The sequence below is a fragment of the Manis pentadactyla genome, chromosome 7 (assembly GCF_030020395.1).
Source record: "Manis pentadactyla isolate mManPen7 chromosome 7, mManPen7.hap1, whole genome shotgun sequence".
NCBI classification, from domain to species: domain Eukaryota; kingdom Metazoa; phylum Chordata; class Mammalia; order Pholidota; family Manidae; genus Manis; species Manis pentadactyla.
The window spans coordinates 86,670,344-86,688,942 of NC_080025.1; the positions used below are offsets into that span (position 1 = coordinate 86,670,344).

At 36.1% G+C, this 18,599-nt stretch overlaps 1 protein-coding gene across 6 annotated transcripts in view; it reads right to left on the bottom strand.

Annotated features, from left to right (window-relative positions):
• ETV1 (ETS variant transcription factor 1) overlaps positions 1–18,599 on the bottom strand; it is an 87,579-nt gene that overhangs the window by 34,128 nt on the left and 34,852 nt on the right. For all 6 annotated transcript variants that reach the window (XM_036894496.2, XM_036894495.2, XM_036894497.2 and 3 more), the window contains 3 exons: positions 6,983–7,112; positions 4,366–4,554; positions 281–528 (listed from right to left, as the gene is read on the bottom strand). In XM_036894496.2, the coding sequence (XP_036750391.2) occupies positions 281–528; positions 4,366–4,554; positions 6,983–7,112 (567 nt within the window). The remainder of the gene's footprint in view (positions 1–280; positions 529–4,365; positions 4,555–6,982; positions 7,113–18,599) is intronic.

Sequence of the window (18,599 nt, forward strand, 5' to 3'; positions counted from 1 at the left end):
CTTGGGCTGAGAATGTGCCTAATTTTACAAATTACACTTTTCTTTGGACTGATTTCAATCCCAGACGCTTTTAGCCACCAGCTCATGCCAAAATGTTCTGATGATCCAACCCTTTACATACAGACAAAATTCAGAGACAGAATAAAATTGTAAAGATTCCACAAAAAAAATGGTCAGGCGCTCCCCCCCCACCCCAACAACCCCACTATAACATCAACTCTAATCGAAGTGAGAAGCAAATGAAACAATGTCTTAAATGTAACTTACAGCATGGGCCTACCTGAATCATATGCAAAATCTCTGGGTTCCTGTTTAATCATCAGAGGAGGAGGGAAGCTTTGGCTGGCCGTACCACCAACCATGGTGCTGTGCTCATACACTGGGTCGTGGTATTCCTGCTTAAAGCCGTGAGGTGGGAAAGGGATGTTTGGCTCAGACATCTGCCGTTGGTATATAGGACGTCCTTCCCTTGGCATTGTTGGCAGAGGAGGAAATGAATTACAGGGTTCAGAAAGCTGGCGGCGAAATCTGGGAAATAAGAGAGCATGTTTCACATAAAATGGTAACAAGGAATACTACTTAAAATACTTGTATGATTTTTAACTGCTTAGTTAATGAACATGATACCAACTGACCTGAAGTGTGAATCTTTGACTAGATTTCTCTTTCCTGGGTCAGCAATGTGCTTTTTAACCATAATATGACTTGCATCCCCCTTCTGATTAGTCCGATGCAGCACATTTCAGTATGTTACAGTAAGTTAAATGTGTGCTTTGTGTAGGGATAGAAAAGTCTACTATTGTAAGGAAATAAATACAGGCCATAACAGTTAAAATACCCAATTCTAAATCAACTGGATTATTTACAAAGTTTCCACATTAAGACGGTCTCAAGTAATTATAAAGAAAAACAGTAGAAAGAAAAAGAATTTGATTTCAAACTACATACATCTTTTTTTAATTCTGTGCTAAACTAATCAACAATAAAAAAAAAATCAACCAAATAAAAACCTACTTGTTGGTTTTCCTTCCCTTACCATCAGTTACTGAGGAAGCAAGAGAGGAATGACTCTCTTCTCAGAACGCAAATCTTCAACAACGCCTAAATAACATTATATTCTAGTAAGAAATAGAACTGGGAAATATGATAAAGACTGAAATGCAAGCTGTTTTTTTAAAAGACCACCTCTTTACTGTCAACAGTGACACAGAACATACTGGCTTCCAATGGCTTCAAAGAAAATATCAGGTTGGTAATAATAAGCATAAAACATACAGCAGACTTCCAAAGATGGAAATAACATGTACACCACACAGATTCGGGACAGGTCATGCTGTTAGAGCATGAGGAAGTTCCGAAACCTTGGCAGAAGGCTGAAAGTAGGCCTCTAAGCTCCTTTTTGGTTATACTATTCAGATATGGCTAATCTTATAATTGTTCAGTTGTGTTTCTCATCCATATCATTGACCCACCACAAGATGTGGATTAATAGTACTTTAAAAGTATTTTTAAAATACTCCAAGAGTGCTTAAAAATAACCTATCCAACATTTCTATTAGCAAATATAAGCCTATTAACTCCCCCAATACTAAAATCATTTCTGAGACTTTAATTTGGAAAGTTAAGATTTAATTTTGGTAATGCCACACAAAAATAATCTGAAAGCTAAAGAACAGCAAAGCAATCACTTTACTATTTCTATGAACACCCCACCCTGTGATTTAACTCCAGGCTCACCGGCTGCCATGGAAAGCACTGAAATTCCACCTACACCTGCAGAAAATAAACTTAGAAACTTGGGTATTGCGAAACAGTTAGGCTGACTGGCACTGCATTCATTTCCCTTCTCTTGCTTATTTCATTAGCCAAAAAAAGAAACAGAAATTATCATTAAGACCTGTCAAGGAGTGAATCAGAAAATTGTAACTTGAAGTTAAAATAAGAAACCAGCCCACTAGTGAAGCCTTAAAAGGAAGTTGATAATACTTATACTAAAAGCTTCGTAAGGAATCAAGCCATTTGTTTTTACAACTCAAGCTGATTCTAGTTGGTACTTGCTGAGAACCATATATATATCAAACTCACATACTTCATAGACAGCTACAAGTGTGTGGTGCTGTTCGTATGAACCCCTGACCAATGGTAAAGGGAAAGTGACTCAAGTAGCTTCGGGAAGAGTTCATGGGTAACGAGAGGAGGCTGATGAACTCTTGGATAAAGAGCAGCAGCGTACAAGTGGTGGGAAACACTGAGGAGAGGAGAGATGGCTCCTGCACAGTGGGTTCAGGAGTGGCGCCAAGGGGCTGGCCCGAGGAGCAGAGTGAGCCTGAGGAAAGCAAGCAGGGTGCAGCCTGGTTGGCACTGAAGCATTCCCAGAGTGAGGTGGGGTGCCCGGGCTGGAGGGGGCTATTTGGGGAAAGGATCTGTTCCCAGAGCAAATTTGCCTTTTATAACTGATGGACTGTCATTTGTTGGCTAGAGCTCTCCAAGAAATCCTCCTCGGAAACATACGGCTTCAGAGATTTTCCTGGGATTGGCCAGCTGGTACTGTCCTCCAAACTCAGTGGGGGGCAGTGGGAAAAGACCCTGAGCTTCCCTGCTCTAGTTCCGGGCCGGCTGTTCTCAGTCTCAAATACCTGACTTCAAGTAGAGAAACCAAAATGGATTTGGCTAAAGCCTTTCAAGTTAGGTCACCTAAACATAGGTGTACTGCTTGTCCAGCAGACACCTTCCGTAAGACATAACTATTTCACACGAAGACCAAGCTACACATTCTGTAATTCTGACCCTCATTTGAAGTGTGAGAGACTCTGGTCTCAGGAATTCTGGCAAGTCACAGAAGTGGACAAAAAACTTGCTTTTCTCGTTTGAATCCTTTTTCCCTTTTAGTCCTGCATAATGTGCATCTGTTTAATGGCCCACCCTGCAAAAAGATTTCTTTCATCTGTATTTACAAAACTGTTTACACAGATGCACATACCATTACACTTTGACAAGGTCTCCAGTCTACGGGTTGAGAAGGGGAAGGAAACAGAAGCATTTCATGACTAAAGCACAAGAGGGCTTAGGAATGGAAACAAAGGGAGGAAAGATATGGCTTAGTTTCACATTATAAAGAATACTTTTGTCTTGTCCCTTCATAGCAACAGAGATTTGGTGAATTTGAGCCCCATTCAATAACCTATAAAAACCAGAATTGAGTAGTCCCTTATTTTCAGAAAGCTGCCAGTTTGTACTGGCTCACTGTTAGATTTTCAGGAATTTTGTGAGCCAATTATTGAACACAGCCATTATTAAGAATTAAAATTATCTAAGTCTATAATTTTAAAAATGTTTATTTTAAAAGCAAAGGTAATTAATAAATACTCAAAACTCATCACTTCCTACTACTAATTATGCTCTTGAGGTTATGTCCAGTGTAACTGCATGGTAGAAATATGACATAAAAGTGTGCTACTGGACATTTCTTTCCAATTCCACATTCAGAGCTGTCACACTGATAGCTTGGGGTAGGCCTTGGGGGAATAGTTACATCACAAACTCATCTCACCTGGTGCAGATCAGGTCTTTTGGTTTATCTGACCATAGAGCCTGCTGTTAAACATTTCCTAGCATACTAGGCTCTATTTGAGCACAAGGTAGAAATCAAGAAAGGATGCTGTACATAATCAACCCATGTTTTAAGTAAGACCTCTAAAGGCTCTCCAATATTTTATTTGAATGTGAACATATCCATCTCTAGGAGTCAAGAATTAGCCACCACAGCATTCTCCCTAGCTCCACACTCCAGTTCTTGCCTTGCTCCTTTGTAAATAATACTAATTCAGTCTCTACCTCTTGAACTTTATATTCTCAGTGTTCACGGTCATGCATTTATTGACATTAAATAATCATCACTGGGAAAGGATGGAAAATAGTTTTAACCAAGTAAGTTTTATTCTGCAGAACTGTACAGCCAAACCATTCAATTTAAGGTAAAGACCCTAATTCCATAAGCCACCTACTAAAATTGGTCTCCTAACTTTATAGAACAAGTACACACATATGCTCATAAAAACGGGATGGTCTGATTTAAAGTTTAAGTGAAGCAATTTAATTCAAGCAAGGCAAAAGGGAAGTGTTCAAATGTCAGTATATAGATTAATTTTCCATTTTAGCAACCAATTTAAATGTTTAGAAAAGGAAGGTTTATAAATGACTTTCACAAATTATTTATAACTATAGTTAGAGCAAGCGTTCGAAAAATATTTTGCACAGATGTGCAAAATTAATATGCTCACCTTAAATCCACTATAAGTATTAGATAGTGGTAATTTCTTCCAAGAACGCTAAAAAGTGTTTTAAAAAGTGGTATTTGCAGCTTACCTGTGGTCCATGGGGTAGGTGCTGTCTTGTATGGACTGCGATGGAGGGAGGTGAGCTGGGAAGGCGCGGTCAGGTTTCGGATTATGAGTTGAGTTTGGAGATGCATGATGTAGTGGGGACACTGGAGTGCTGGATGGTGTTGGGGGGTTGGAGGGCCTCATTCCCACTTGTGGCTTCTGATCATAGGCACTACCCAAGGGACAAAGTAAAGAGAATATTCTGGAGCCATTAAATTTTTTTTTTTTGCAACCCAAGAGAAGAAAACATAGTTTAGGCTTTCACTATAACTAAGTTAGAATTTTATGTTTCTTGGTTTTTGTTATTCTAGAACATGTAATCGTCAAAAATAATCACACACTTATACATAAAATAGGATAATTAATACATAACTTGGTAATAGCATAAAATATTTCTAATGCATATACAAATAACTTAGCATAAGGAAAATCACTGTCTATGAGAACAGAGGCATTATTTCCATCTGTTCTTGATATGACTCCTTGAGCAAGTTTGATATTTTCTAAATCATTAAAAGTTTCTGATTATTATAATTCTTTCATATTGTGTAAGATTTTAGAACAAGGCCTCACATCAGTTATTAATAAAATGGAGACCATACCTGACTTAACATTTTTTGTTGTAGAATTTTAAGAAGACAATGATTTTGCCTTATTTTCATTTTTTTATCTAAAAGAAATGATGCCTAGCACTAGCTTCCTCACATGGTACATTAAGGATTAATGAGACAAATGAAAATGTTTCTGATATATTTGAGCTTTCTTGGAGTTTAAGAGGTACAAAATGATGTTATCTACATTATGATTTTAAGCTGCATTCCTATGTGTAGCTCTCAGGAGTGTGAGTTAACTAACTTTTTAACCCAAAATGTACTGAAAACAAATTTTACTGGTTATTGGTTAAAATACTCTATTTCCTTTCATAATTAAAAAAAAAAATCACCAATACATTTTCTCTTTAAAAAAGGAATGTTCTTTTTGAATTGGGCTATATAATGATTTACTCTGTTGCTCCATCTACACATTAGAATTATATCCAAGTGCAAAAGTACTTTTACAGAAGTGAACAAGTAGGGGTTGCGCAGTCTACTCTTGCTTTAAAGCAAAGCCAGTAGTAGTCATTTTATGTTTGGTTTTATCTATTTCCTTTACTAATATTCCTGAATGAGTGCCCACTTTTTTTTTTTAATGGTTCACCTGTCTCACTTCCATGTAAAAAGAAAAAAATGACACATTTGCTGCCCTAGGATATTACTTTTTCCCCCATGGAATGCTGTATGGAGTTATATTATTTGTGTAGAAATGGAAGTACCAGAATTTAGTCTATATCTCGCTGTGGGAATTATTTTTCTCTAAGAATCTTAAAATATTGAGACAATTCCTCTACTATTAGTTTATGAATGTCAGATATGTCATATAAAGCAGTAGTTATTTCACAGTCACACTACTGATCAATGCTGAAATGCAATGACAATTCTATTAGTTCATTAATTAAAAATTCCTCAATATGTTAAACAATTATTTGTGAATGCAAAGTACTCTTAAAGAGAAAATGCAAAAATTACACTCAGAGTGGCCAATTGACCAATATTGTTTTATCTGATCTCAGTATTGCTTGAATAGCTTCTACAAGAAACCTTTTCCATAAAAGCTTTGCAATTTCAGTTGAGCTGGCTCTTAATTTCTCTAAGATAATCAGCTGCCATGGAGACTGTACTATCTAAGTTTCTTGAACTTTACATATCTTGGATATTAGAGCATATATGTAGCAAACACATGAGAATATAGAAGACCTCTTTGGATCATAATGTATTATTAACCTGAGTTGATGTAATTTATAAAACTGCAAATATGTGTAATCATTTTTATGTTTCCAAATGAACCTTTAAGAACTAAGTTTCTATTATAATTGAAAATAACAGTATTCAGTATACAGAGCCAACTTTTTCCTTATGCAATTAGAGGCCAATATGAAAAGTAAGAGAATGCAATTTACTGTGAAGGGTTTTTAATGAAATATATGTTATCAAATTTTCTAAGCAATGAGTAAGGTGCTTTCACTGCTCCACCCTTTATTATCACCAGAAGGAACAACTGGCTTTTTAATAGATAATAGCCTCTGCTAAGCCTTATAAAATTCTAACTTTATTGCAATTGTCTGTGAACGCATCTTATAGATCATCTGCAAAGCCTGTCAGATAACTAATGTACTGCTTAGACCTGCCAAATGTTTCATTTTTTTCCCACACACTATCTAGAGTGCATAATGCATTCATTCTAATGAGAACCTTCAATAGCTGCTCAAGCCAACTAAGACCCTCTTTTCAAACCTAGGATGCATCACTACATTGAAAAGTAATTTTGATACTACATAGAAAAGCAACTAATGATCTGGATGAAAATTATTGCTTTACAATGATTCTAAAAGTGTGGGATCAGATGGTAAACGGTTCTTCAAAGTTCTGCTAAACACATTACCTAATTAGCTTGTTATATGCTGAAGATGTCTCTCACAAAATATGACTTGAGATTTTATTTATTCCGGACTTTTTGTTTCAGTAAGAACCACCATCCTCTATATATACACTTGATTGTTTTACCTGACATTGTAGAGGCACTTTTCTCCATAGCTGAATTTAAAGGGCTGTTCCTGACTGCAGGCAGAGCTAAGTTCTGAACACGGACTGTGAGGTTCTTTCTTGATTTTCAGTGGTAGGCCATGAAAAGCCACTAGAAAACAAAACAAAAATACCCACAAAAGTGAAATGCAGTTAGGAATTAAGTAATTTAATCTTTTCTATATCTCTTGGTTAAAATGTCATTAGCATTTCATATTAACTTTAACTTACATATATATAAAAAAATCACATTTGACGAATTTCATGGGAGATTCTGGAGAATCTTTGTATACTATACCTTTTCTGCTTTTATTGTGCAACAAAATGCATGCTGGAACTCTCTCATTACTTAAAGTGAATCACTTGTCCTTTGCTTCATTGATATTAATATTAGATGCTCAATTTTTCAGAAATTAAATTTTGAAAACATTTCAGAAAGATTTCCAATGATAAAGCAGAAAAAGTACAACAGATTATCCAAGAATTAACTGAATAATAGAACATAATTTTAAGTATTCTTGAAAGCAAAATATCTCAAATTCACCTATGTTAATGGTCTAATGGAATGACAACTGGACTAAGGGAAAGAAAAATCCATGTACAGATCCAGTGGTAACTGATGATAATTTGGACAAAAACAGTCTCTTTGAGGCCAACACTCATTTATAAAAGAGAGATAAAAATACCTAGCTACTTACCAGAATTGTGAAGATGAAATATAAAAAATAATTGAACATTATTTGTCACATGTAGTCTACCACAAAACATTTTATATAAAATAATGTTTCCTTTTCTTTCATGATTAATGTATGGTTATACATATTATCATTAATATGTAATATAATGCAAAAATCATATAAAATATGAAGGCTAAGAGGAATATGTATATTTTGGGGGAATCATAGATTTAAAATCACTAAATAACTAATGCTATTTACTTTTTATTCCTCCATATGAAATTTTAAAAAGTACCTATTAGAGATACTATTACAATAATTGAAATCTTAGGATAAATAGAAAATTTTGTAAAAGGGATAAAGTAGACATGATAATAGATTTTATTTTCATGTGCAATATGCATAGGTATGACTAATCAAGGGATAAACACAAAAAGGACATTTTGGAGATTTATTCTAGCTCCTATAAAAAATGGAATTAAAACACAAAATATTAAGACCATTTTCTATAAAAGACAGTATGAGAAAAGAAACTTTGTGGTTTATGATAACATTCAATCTTGATCATGACATTACAGCATTATAAACTTGTACTAGTTTGAATGTCAAATATAATTTTCAAACAATTTGATATCGAGAACTACCAGGCTACAGGAAATTAATAAACGCTATTTGTTTGTATAAGCTCATAATTTTCTTTTCTTTTTTTCTTTTTTTCACTTTTATAAGCTCATAATTTTGACAGAAATGTTCGATGGTACTCAAGAGCCATTTGAAACATCATAAAAAACCTACTTGCCAAACAAACAAATAAACTTCAGCTAAATTACTTGTCTAAGGAAAATGATAAATAATAATAAAATAACTTCATTGGGCAGTCTGTTTCAAAGTATTTTCTTGTGGTATTATGTGTTTAATATGCCTATTAGAAGTAAAGGGTAGAGGAATAGAAACAAAGGAAAAATTACATGTGTATTCATACGCCTGGGGTACTCATGTTCATTAACTTAACCAAGTAAAAAAGTAACAATTTACTAATCATTTAGACAGAAGATATTTAAAAACTCCAAGGATCAATTATAATATAAGGGCTTATTAGGATTCTGATTTGAACAAACTATAAGAGGAAAACTTTGTGCCAAAGAAGACATTTGAATATGGATTAGGTATTAGATATTTAAATTCTTGTTCATTTTGCTGGACTGTGAAAAAGGAGTGGCAGTTGTACAAATATAAAAAGTTTAAGGTTAGATATTCATAAAGTATTTACAGAAAATAGTAAAATGTCTGGGGTTGTCTTTAAAATAGTCTAGAAAAAAATGATGATTGGGAGATGAATCAAATTAGAAAAGTGTCGATACATGTTAATAGCTGACTGATGGGTACAAGGGAGTTCACTATTTTCTTTACTTTTAGCTAAATCCTAAATTTGCATGATGGAAAGTTTTCAGTTGTAAAAAAAAGACAAATATTTAAAGTATTTAAAGTAAAATTGTGTAAGAAAATGCTCTCCCTGTGTGTGTATGTGGGTGTGTGCACTACTTCTTAGAATGACAAGCATTGTACTATACAATCATTAACCCATACACCTGTTGCTGTCTTAATAGTTTTCAACTATTCATTATTTCTTTGAACATATACAGTAAAGTGTATATACCCAAGCTTCACACTTAGGATTAAGTATTGGGTTTTATAGTTTCCTAAGGAAAAGCAGTAGCAACATTTAAGGAACTCAATTTGTCATTCAAAGAAGTAACAAATGATTGTACATGAGAGAGCAGATCTAATTTATATGAATAAAAACTGGTAAGACCTCAACAGTTAATAAATGTGCCATATGATGCAAAGTTTATCACAGTTATAAAAATATCAGGTATATCAGATGACTATATGTTGATTTATTACTATATTACTACAATATTACTATATTTTAAAAGCCTTTGGATCATGAGGTAGGATAAGATTCGTGAACAGGACACAGAAAGGACTAACCATAAAAGAAAATATCCACAAATTAGGCTTCACTGAAATTTAAGAACTTCTCTTCACTGAAAAACTCTATTAAGAGCCTGCAAAGTAGGGTCCACACTCCAAGATGTTTGCATTAGAAAGAGCTGACAAATAACTCATATTCAACATAATAAAAATTGCCACAAATTAATAAGAGAACAAATGACCCAATTAAAACCTGGCAAAAAACTTGAGCATGCAGTTCACAAAAGAAGACATCCAAATGGTAAAACAAATGAACAACAAAAAATGCCTATATAAAGTATTCAACATTTTTATTCATCAGGAAAAATGCAATGAAATCACAGGAGATTATCACTGTCCTCCCTCTAAAATGGCTTAACTTGAAAAAATCTGCATTGCCAAGTTGTAAAGACCCAGAACAACAGGAACTTTCATGTGTGCCCTGAGAGTATTAATTGATGTAAACACTTAAGGTCTTTAGCAGTTATCTACTAAGGCTCGACATAAATATACCCTATGATCCAGTCATTTCACTCTTAGGTATATATATGCAAGAGAAAGGACTGCGTATGTTCACCAAAAGACATGTATAAAAATGTTCCTAACAGCTTTATTCACAATAGGAAAAACTGGAAAAATTCAAGTGTTCATTAGAAGAAAAATGGGTAAATTGTAGCATATTGATACAATGGAACACTGCAGGAATAACAGGGAACAGATTACTGACATATGGACAAACATAGATGGTTTTGACAGTAGTTGAGTATAAGAAGCCAAACTTAAGAGAATATATAGTATATGAATTTCAAGAACACACAAAACTAACTGATAGTCATACAATTCTATTTGGCTGAGAGTATTAATGACTGTGAAAGGGCTCTAGTAACCTGCTAACAGTTCTCTGGGTGGTGGTTCTATGAATACATTCGTATGTAAAATCATCAAGCAGTATGCTTAAGATTTCTGCATTGTAACGAATGCATATCTCAATAAAAAGGTTTGAAAATAAAAGGAACATCAAACAATGCTACACAAGTTAAGGTATTTGAACATGTCTGGCCTCCTGTTTCAGTACAGGCATCTGAGAATGCACCTGAACTTCATAGGATAAATAATCCCAGGTGAGTCAGGAGAGGAATGTCAAGTTTGGGGTTCTATCAGGAATGGTGGCCTCCTGTCAAACTGTCACTGCTATTGATCTCAAGGCAAAAGCATGAATCATCCTAGTGGACACACCGTCTGGAGCTCTAGTGCTTTCAGATGGCTCCATGAATTTCCTGAATTGACTTAGGAAGAGAGGATACAAGGGTGCCTAAGGTGCTATCAGAGGCAAATTGATCTGGAAACTCAGGAGCCCCAAATCTGGCTAATTATCAAATTACCCAGACAAGTTTTGAAAAAACAGAATTTCCAGAACCCCTATGTTATAGGTTGAACTGTGCCCCCTCAGGTTCATGTTGAAGTTCTAACTTCATATGTTCACCAAAGGCCATGTATAAGAATGTTCATAACAGCTTTATTCATAATAGCAAAAACTGGAAAAATTCAAATGTTCATTAACAGGAAAATGAGTAAATTGTAGCATATTGATACAACAGAACACTATGCAGGAATAAACGGGAACACATTACTGACATATGAACATACTTCAGTATGTGACCTTCTAAGATAAGGTAATTTGGGTGGAATCTAACCCCAAATGACAGGTGTCCTTGTAAAAGGGGGGAATTAGATTCAGAGACACTCACACAGGTGAACACCATGTATAGATGAAGGCAGAGATCTGAGTGCTACACTTCTGCAAGCCAAGGAATGCCAAAGATCAGCTTCAAACCACCAGAAGCCAGGGAGAGAATCTAAAATAGATTCCCTCACCACCTCAGGACCCTGCCAACACCTTGTTTCCGGCTTCCAGCCTGCAGAACTGTGGGACAATCATGTCTGTTTCTAAGCCACTGAGGTTGTGGTACTTTGTTCTGGTAGCCCCAGAAAAGTCACACACCACGCCCAGAAATTCTGCTTCACTAAGGCTGGGATATGTATCAGGATTCTGTATCTTAAAAAAATTTCTAGGTGATTCTCATAGCTGGACTAATTTCAAAACCACGTTGATGCTTGGCAACATCTGCACCTGGTGTGTGCTACAAGGCAACAGGTCCAGCACTTGAAAAAACTTAGAAGAAGAAACTCACACTGTCTTCCTTTTCGTTAGATGCCCACACTCAGGGATTCTCACAGGTTCTCCAACCCCAGAAGTTTAGGGCTCCCCTACTCTCTTCATGACACATTCAATATGTACAGGCCTCTCTCTTAATCATTACAGGCCCATAGAACTGTGATTTTTTTTTGATCATAGCCAAATAAGTAATCCAATCAATTTGAGTTGGCTAGGGTTTTATTTTTTAATTGCTGTGTACGAGGAAACAACGAAGCTAACCTGAAGGACTTCAATATTTTGTCTAAGAACTACACACTACTTTCTTTTCCTCATACTCACTTTCCTGCTTCCTGGAGGATATTCTGTATCATAAAGTGGCTTCTCTTACTTATTTCTCAAGTAAGGGTAGTAGAGAGAGGGCTGAGCTGGGCACGTGTTGGGTATTTCATCCCAGGGCTGAGAGACTGAGCGTCTGCTAACAGGCAGTTTTCCAGCTCACTGGCACAGGCACCAGTGAAAGCAGTACATTCATTTTGTGCAATTTGCTTTACCTTCCCACATGGAGTTGGTGCATGTAAAAGGCTGTTAAGTACTAAATTATTCCTTATCAAATCACCATCATCTGGAGTCATGATCAACACTAATTAAATTACTTTCACTGAACACGGCTCCAGCCTGCTGCAGAGGCTGCTAGGTACATTTCATTTCGCTGACTGTACTGTCCTTGCTGGGTCTGGAACACAGAGCTACAGGCTTCTGTATTGTTTGTAGTTTTAATTAAAGTGAATCCTTCCTTCTTCTAGTGTATCAAATCAAGTGAGTTAACTCCTTCATTTCATTTACAAGAAGTGATGGTTCAAAATGATATTATATCTTTATCCCTGACTTCAGACAGTTCAGATAATTTATCTATGAAATCAGCAGCCTTCCTTGGGCAATTCCTCAAACACATTTCCATGCAAACTTTTATAATCCACAACTCCTCAGGACAATCAGATCTTTGGAAGGAGAAGCGGAAAAAAAAAAAAAAAACACTCCAGAGATGGATCTTGCAGTTTTTTTTTTTTCTTTGATGGAGGCTTGACCTTTAAAACCACATCTTAAGCCTGACTAATGATGACTGAGTTCTTCTAATGGTTAAATTTAAGAGCTCCAAAATACCAGGACTTTTTTAAAGCACTTCCAAAATAAACTTAACCACTTAATTCAAAAGTTTACTTGGGGTTATGGTATTCATCATAAATTATTTGTTAAATGAGTGATTCTTTTTATTTTAGGACTATGACCTCTTAGCATCATCTTGCTTCCATTTTCTTCTGCCTACATTTTAGAACGGAGGTACAATCTTGTCGTAATTCCACTGAAGCACAGAAATGCCCTCGGTTTTCCAAGAGCAAGAGCAAAAGCAGGAGCAACAATGCTGGCATAGAACCATGTGTTTGGTTGAGGATAAACATATAATAAATCTCATTTGAATACCTGAAATAGAGATGGAGCTAATGAATTTAAAAATTTGCTCATAGGAGAACAATTTCCAAAGCAATCATGACACTGGAACATTTTTTTGTACCATTAAATTGAAAACAGACCATGTTTGTTGTAATTGACGGGGTTCATGTTAGTACAGAGAATAAACAATGAAATCTACGAATTGAGTTTCTGTTGACAGTTCTACAGTGAAAATCAGGCTGTCTTGGAAACTTAAGAAAGATAATGTTTAGCTGGAGGTATTGACTTATTGAACTGTGGATGAGTGGAACTGTGATAGAAAAGACTAGTTTTATCACTTTTAAAAAACTCAAATTTACATAGTGTTGAGTTTTCAAAGAATCCACTTACTCTGATTCTCATCATTCTCATCATTCAAGACAAGGACATTTAGTATCATTCCCATTTTGTGAAAGCTTTTTAAAAGGCATGAAAAAGCTAAGCTTCACGCCTAACTAACGAGGTAAAACTAACTTAAAACAGGTTAAGAATTATAGCCCTGGGCTTTGGCTAAAACTCTTGAACCCTTGAGCATATAATTCAAATTTATTTTGAATAAACACACTTATGATTTCCTTCATGCATGAGCACCACTATAACATCATATCAGATGTTTCTTTACCCATTCATTCCTTCATTCATTCCTTCATTTATTATGGCCCAGATACTATGCCTGGTGCTAAGAGGGAGAGAATATGAAGCTATAGAATGAAGATGAAGAGTAAGAGGGTCTCCCCATCAAGAAGTCATAGTGATCTATTTAATGCTTTCTTTAAGGTTTCTTAAAAAAGTTTTCTCTAATAATGATATTAGCTAGTCTTCTTTAAGTTTGATTAATTCATGTGTATGCAATTCATATTTCAGCATACATGGCCTTAATAATATATTCCCGGCACTGTGAAACACTTCTCATGCATTTGCGCTTGCATTTAGGCTGCGTTGCTTTCTTTCAATTTGTTGGTATCGATATATTATTATCAAAGGCATTTAAAAAATTCACTCCACTCATATTCCACCAAAGGAAAAAATGTTGCTATCCAGCATCTAAAGCTTCCCCTAGACTTTGATAACTAAAATGTCACAACTGACAGGTCCCCTTCTATACGTAGATAGTTAATGTAAATATAGTGCAGGGTTGTCTTGCCTCTGACCTTTCACTATGCTTTCATCCCAACCCTTAGCATAAGAGTAAAACAGAGTAGCAATTTCTGTGAATACAAAAGAATTACACTGGGAAGAGAAACACATCACATTTTTAATTACTTCTCTAAACAGTGCCATGTCTTTGAATCAACTTTGTACTTTTTGAAGCAAAACTAGCTAGGAATATAGAGCTTTAGTGAGTCTCCTGACTTTGATGTGGAGACCTCTGCTCAAAAATTCTGTTTTGGAATATTTAGAATAGTCTACTGTACAATGTTCTAGGACAGCAGTTAGCAAATTATAGCCCATGGGCCAAATCTGGCTCCCCACCTGTTTAGGTAAATGATGTTATTTACCTAATGTTATGGGGACACTATCCCAACCACTTATTTAGGTATAGTCTAGGGCTAACTTTGAGTTATAATGAACTGTTTGTGACAGAAACCCTGTGACCTGCAAAGGCTAAACTATTTACTATCTGGCCTTCCACAGGAAAAGTTTGCTAATCACTGTTGTAGGTTATGGTCTACAATGAAAAAGGAGAAAGAAAACCTAAAAGTGGACAGATGGAAAAGTGATACCTGCTAGTGATGGGGTCATGCCTAATTAGTTAACAAAGGACATGTAATTTTGCTACATTATCTCTTGTCTTACTCTCAAAATCAAGCACGCAGCCTTGTGTGGCTTATACACAAACAAGATGATGAAAAATGACATGATATTGAGGCTCTAAAAACACTGCAGATTTATGTACTTTGAGAAATTTCAAGACATTTACTTAGACCATGGTTATGTATAATGTGGAGAATTTTTTACACTTGTCTACAAAACATAACTGAGAAAGTCAAAACAAATCATTTTGTGGACCCTAAAGTGCTTGTAGAAAATTTTCCATTTGGCTGTAGGAGTGAATTAAAAAAAAAATCTGTAAAAGGGGAAAAAAAGTAAATGGTATACATAAATTAGATTATTTAAGACCAGATACAAGCATGGCATAAAAAATGCATGCAGCCTTTTATACAAATATATGTAGTTAGGAGTACACTCACTAGATGAAAAGCATTCACTTTAAGTTAATATCACTTCAATTTCAGGTGATAAATGGATGACAATGACCTCAATTAGTACTCAGTTAAATTCCCCAAGCAAAGGGGAAAGGCTCATGTACAAATAAAGACAACAGTGTCACATGCTCTGTAAATCCATCTTCCAAGACACACAGAAAAGCAGAAGCCACTTTTGCTGTATCTGAGCCTCTCAAAGATTCTTTTCCAGTACATTTACCTCTTCCAAGGGCTCCCCACCCCCACTGTGTACACACAGCACTCACACATACACACACCAACATCCATTACCAAAGGGTCTAATCTCAGATATCAGCAGAGTGCCTTTATGGGGCCATTAAACCATTTCTCTTGTTTACAGTGCCTGAAGAAAGATGTGAATTATGTCTGTGACAAAACAAGCGAGAACATTTCTAAACTGCTATCAAAATGCAAACTGAAACACATTTAAGGACAGGGACCTTGATTCGAGTTTTCATGATTTTCCATTATTTGCAGGATCTGAAAATACACTCACCTATAATATTTCCAAGACAGGAATTTAAACCATAGCACCACAAGCTGATATTACTTTTTCTTAAATAAAATTCTTCTAAGTAGAGCAGTTAGAGAGGAGATGATAAAATGTTTTTAAAGGAATATTACCAGTTGGAATAGATCTCATACCCTGCCTGTCCTTTGATGTTATTTTGGTAACACGTAAAATGCTGTTTAGTAGTAATCACAAGGCAAAGGGACTCTCACCCCTTGTTATCAATCTCAGAATTTTTGAATTGAAGAGAACATTCAATATGATCAAGTTTTAAGGACTGAGCTAGTGGTTTTGTGCTCAGAAACCTTCCTGTTAAAAAATCCTAAATGGATGCCCAAAGGGTAAAAAGATAAAAAAAGAGGAGCTGCTTTTATTATAGGAAAGCAAGGAGCCATCATTTGGCCCCTACCTTGTTTCTACAAGTAAATACTCTAGCACCTGCAAAATTTCCTGGGCAGTTTGGAAACCAGAACTGAGTCTCAGAGAAACCACGCATTTCTCAAAGATGAGATCAAACTGTTTTTGTCTGATAGGAGTTAATACCAAACTCTCTCGGTAACAGCAACTACACACTCTATTGTGGGGAGTCCTGAATGCTCCTTCCAGGGAAATACCTGAATAAAGGAGGAAATGGAGTAGGAAAAAGTCCTGGGTGATTGTGCACCTCACATCCTCATCCAGAATGGGGAATCTACAGACTTGGAAACTAGTGCTAAGGACAGAGCTGAAATCAGAAGGCAGGACTCCTCACAGTCTACAGAGTGAAATAAGCTTTCGGATGATGCTACATCCTCGTAAGAGAGTTCTTTCTTAAAAGCACAATTAATAATCCAACTTTGTATTGCAAAGTACCACCACTGAATAGAATGGACAAGTATTCTGGGTTTGGGCCTATATTTCCTCTCTTCAAAAAACAGTGGTGATACCAAAACGCAGCCAACTCTGACTCATCTGAAGTTCACTTATCTACCAGTCCAGATGACCTGAACCAGAGGTTGCCAACATTTGTTTGGTTCATGGAGTGGTTTCAAATAATCTCAATTGGCTATGATCACTTAAAAATAAGCTTCAAATCCTTTTCTGGTTTCAAAATCTGAACTTCTGGCTTCTCTAGAAAAAACACAGTACCTAGCAGTAACAATGAGTCCACTCTGCAGCCAACAAAGCAGGGCAGCAGTTGGCTGAGCCCGTTATCAGCTGCCCCTTTGGCCATGACCTGTGTGTTCATATTTGCCACAATCCATAGCATGCCCACTACTCTGTACTCCATTATCTCTTGCACTAATTTCATTTTACTCATTTATATGCTTGGCATGGCAGTTTCCCACCCTTTTTCTAACACATAGATAAAATCATGAGTGCGTCCACACTTCCACATGTGGACATGCCTGTGCACATACGTACACACACACTCACATCCCCTCTCAGCAGCAAAAATAAGTATCACGAAACTCACATTACACTATGCCTTGGAAACTCAAGCACTCATTCTCAGGCAATAAGGCACATGACAAAGATCAAATCTGCCTGGTTTCAAATCTTGCTACTTCCACTTACCAGCTGTAAGCCTGGCCAAGACAGTTAACCTCTCTGTGCTCCAATTTCCTCATCTACAAAATGGGGGTGACAATAGCACTTACCCCAAAAAAGTTGCTGATACGATTACATGAGACACTACTTGTAACATGTGTAGTGAGCACTTAAACATGTTAGCTGTCAGTGGTGTTATTCTGCACACCCAGAATCAGCTAGAAGAGAGCATGAGAATCACCCAGAAACTGAACAGCAGAATGGATAAGACTGGCATGGAGACTGAATCTTTGCAACTTACCAGCTAAAGACTTCTGGTAAACTAGGTACCTGAGACCTTTCTCATGGGGTTTGTGTAAGAATTAAATGACGCATTGCACATGAGAATTTAGAATGATATCTGACACGTGGTAAATACTCAATAAATGTTAATTACCATTACTAATTCAACCAGTATCTTTCACAGAAGATAAAGACTCAAGGAAGTGAAGTGACTTAGGAAAGGAGCAGATCTTCCCACCATCAGACTACTGCTTCACTACTTTTTATAGTTCATCCTTTTCCCCATTTCACTTCCACTGACTACACACTAAGAGCAGAAAATTTACACATGGAGAAGAAACTGTATGGGAAAGGTGCCCTGACAGAAGGAAAAAGCAAACAGCATAGCTGGTATAACAAATACTGGAGGAAAAACCAAGTTGTATGCCCCTAGCTCCTCCCCCACCCACTGGCTGTGTGACCTTGGGCAAACTATGCAACCTCTCTGGGCTTCTGTTCTTGATCTACAAAATGAAGGCATTAGAGTAAGCAATCTTTCTTTATAGCTTTAAAATGTAATGTCTGGGTGTAGGCATCTGCTTACTGATATCAGAGAGAAGAGAAAAATGTAAAGATTTGATACAAAAATTAAGAGGGCAGGACATTCAGAGACCACAGCTCTACACACCTCAATAATAACTGAGGGCATTACTGCATTTTAGCAAACTGTAGTCACTGAAATTCACATCAACGAGCCTTAACCATCATGAAA